Below are 3,374 nucleotides of genomic sequence, written 5' to 3'. Positions count from 1 at the left end.
ACACACTCAACATGAAAGAAATCCATTATAACATGTACTTGAAAATCGAAAATCATTGGACACAACTATGGGGCACAATTGTGCAGCAGCAAGCATCACAACAAAAAAGTAACCTCAAGGTTGATGTGAAAATGTGTGAAAATGTATAGGGCCCCATTCCTATATTTTGCCTGGAGCCCCCAATTCACTAAACCCGCCCCTGATTATGTTACCAGATATCCTGAAGCTATTCCTCTACGAAAAGCCACAGCCAAACAGGTGGCCAAAGAGCTCTTCCTCCTCAGTAGTAGGGTAGGAATCCCAAAAGAGATCCTAACAGATCAGGGGACCCCCTTTATGTCAAAAGTTGTCAAGGAGATGAGTAACATGTTGAGACTCAAACAACTCAGAACCTCAGTTTACCATCCCCAAACAAATGGACTTGTAGAGCGTTTTGATAGAACGCTCAAGCATATGCTGCGCAAAGTCATTGATAAAGATGGACAAAACTGGGATCAGCTTCTACCCTACCTTCCGTTTTCAATGAGAGAGGTACCCCAGGCCTCTACAGGATTCTCCCCTTTTTAATTGCTCTACTCACACAAGCCAAGAGGACTTTTAGACATTGCTAAAGAATCTTGGGAAGAACAGCCCTGTCCACATAGGACCCTAATTGAACATGTGGAAACTATGAGAGAGAGGATGGCAGCGGTATTCCCCATTGTCAGAGAGCACATGGAAAAGGCCCAGAGGGAACAACAAGCCACATACAACCGGCCCACACAGCCCAGGGAATTCCAAACAGAAGATAAGGTTTTAGTGCTCATACCCACTGCGGAAAGTAAGTTTCTCGCCACCTGGCAAGGGCCATTTGATGTAGCAGAGAGAATTGGAGAAGTAAATTATAGAGTGAATCAGCCTGGTAAGGGGAAGTCACAACAGATTTACCATATAAACCTTTTGAAAAAGTGGCATGCAAGAGATGCATTGTTTGGTGGTGGCCTAACCACAGAGAACGTCAGTGGGTCAAGAGAAGAAGTCCAAGTGAGTGCAGACTTGACACCACAGCAACAGCAGGAGACATTGGAGTTGGTAGAGCGGAATAGAGATGTTTTTTCTTTTGAACCTGGTCACACCCATGTGATGCAACATGAAATTCACACGATACCTGGCAAGGTAATACACCAGCGCCCATACAGGATCCCCGAAGCTCGGCGAGAAGCTATCAAAGAGGAGGTAAGAAAAATGTTAAAACTAGGGATTATTGAAGAATCACAGAGTGTCTGGTTGAGCCTTATTTTGCTAGTTCCCAAGCCAGATGGAACATTAAGATTATGTAATGATTTCAGGAAACTGAATGAAGTGTCACAGTTTGATTCTTATGCAATGCCACATGTAGATGAATGAATTGATTGATCAGCTGGGCAAGGCCAGATTTATTACCACTCTTGATTTAACCAAAGGATACTGGCAAGTTCCCCTTTCTCCAGCATCCAAGGAAAAGACAGCTTTCGCTACCCCAGACGGGCTATTCCATTATGTTCGTCTACCGTTTGGCCTGCACGGGGCACCAGCAACTTTTCAGAGGCTGATAGACCGCATCCTCCGACCTCACCAAAGGTATGCTGCGGCATATTTAGATGATATGGTGGTGTATAGCCAGGATTGGGAGACCCACTTAATGCAAGTTCAGAAAGTGTTGGATTCACTAATGCCGAGTTCACACTGCACGATTTTAGCCCGATTTTTCACTCGCCGACAGGTTTTGCGAAATCGCAGACAAATGCCCGAAATCGGAGGCAAATCGGTGCTCATTCACGCGAGAGACAATCACGCAGTGTGAATTATCAAAGACGCGATCTGAGGGAATCGCCGACACGTCGTTCTGACTGAAAAACACATCGGTGATGACCTACAGCCAATGAGAGACCAAGATACAGGGCAGGGGGAAGTTCGGGGAGGAGTTATATGAAACGTAGTTTGCGGACCAGTGTTGCCAAATCCGCGATTGCCGCCGGTTGTTTTTTATGTCAGCAGGTTGAAGCGACCCCAATAACGTGATATTTAGGCCCTGGAATGTGAATTGTACCAGGAGAACCCCGCCAAAAAAATGTGTATTTTACCCCCCGAAAGCGATTTTTACTGGGAAAGCAATTGGGCTATTTTCAGGCTAGTTTTGAGTAGTAATTGGGTGGGTTTTGTAGCGAAAACCTGGCAACCCTGCACCAGACAGAGCTGTCGGCGATTCTTCCTATTGTAAAGTCATGCAGTGTGTAACCTCCTGTCGTCGTTCCATCGTGCAGTGTGAACACCGCAACAACTGAATGCTACCCCAGATAGTCGTTCAGTGTGAAACCAACAGTGATGCGACGTCTTTGAAAATCGTGCAGTGTGAACTCGGCATAAGGGAAGCGGGCCTTACTGCTAACCCTAAAAAGTGCAAACTAGCCTTTAGTGAAACAAACTACCTGGGATACACCATAGGACGAGGTCTGGTTAAACCACAGGAGGCCAAAATCAATACCATACAAGACTGGCCTAAGCCATCCACAAAGACCCAAGTTAAGTCTTTCCTTGGTTTTGCCAATTAATATAGGAGGTTTGTCCCTAACTTTGCTAGTCTGGTTGCTCCCCTTACAGAAATGACCACAAAACAACATTCCAGGATGGTGAAATGGTCTGAAAAGGCAGAGGAATAATTTGCACAACTAAAGAGGGCCCTGACATCTCATCCTGTCCTGGTGGCACCTGATTTTAAGAAGTCTTTTATAGTACATACGGATGTGGGTCTTGGAGCAGTATTATCCCAAACGCAAGAGGGAGAGGAACATCCATTTTTGTATATAAGCAGGAAGTTAGCAAAGCATGTGAAAAATTACTCCACATTAGAAAATAAATGTTTAGGAGTTAAATGGGCATTGGAGACCCTTCGTTATTACCTTCTAGGACGGACGTTTGTCCTAGTAACGGATCATCCTCCATTACAGTGGATGGCAAGGAATAAAGGGACTAATAGGAGGGTAACTCGATGGTTTCTGAGCCTCCAAGCGTTTAATTTCTCTGTCATTCACAGACCCGGACCTTGCCATGGCAATGCTGATGCCCTCTACACCTTCTTTCCACAACCACAAGCCACAGAGCAGAGAAGGGGGGTGTGTGGCATCGTGAGAGGCTGTGTCATAGAGGGAAGGTATGTGCCATGTAGATGGCTGCAGCATGGGGACTACAAACCAAGATGGCCACCTGGTCCCGAACTACAGTTACCAAGTTCCTCAGCGGGGGAGACACAGCTGTTGGGAGTGAAGGAAAAAAAGCTGGTGATGAGCTGGGAACAGAAGGAACATTGCTTTTTCTTGTGTGTGTGTGTGTGGAGAGAAGCTGGATGAGTTTTTCCT

The 3,374-nt window shown here is 45.8% G+C and overlaps 1 protein-coding gene across 1 annotated transcript in view; it reads left to right on the top strand.

Moving 5' to 3' along the window:
- Positions 1–669: 669 nt before the first annotated feature.
- Positions 670–3,374, top strand: part of LOC107726172 (interferon-induced very large GTPase 1-like) — a 14,923-nt gene continuing 12,218 nt past the window's right edge. Inside the window, exons 1-3 of the mRNA XM_016535692.1 lie at positions 670–820; positions 1,470–1,599; positions 3,053–3,296. Of these exons, the coding sequence (XP_016391178.1) occupies positions 670–820; positions 1,470–1,599; positions 3,053–3,296 (525 nt within the window). The remainder of the gene's footprint in view (positions 821–1,469; positions 1,600–3,052; positions 3,297–3,374) is intronic.

Source organism: Sinocyclocheilus rhinocerous, unplaced genomic scaffold (genome assembly GCF_001515625.1).
Source record: "Sinocyclocheilus rhinocerous isolate Xijiao unplaced genomic scaffold, SAMN03320098_v1.1 scaffold11659, whole genome shotgun sequence".
NCBI lineage: Eukaryota > Metazoa > Chordata > Actinopteri > Cypriniformes > Cyprinidae > Sinocyclocheilus > Sinocyclocheilus rhinocerous.
This window is presented reverse-complemented; position numbering and strand designations above follow the sequence as displayed.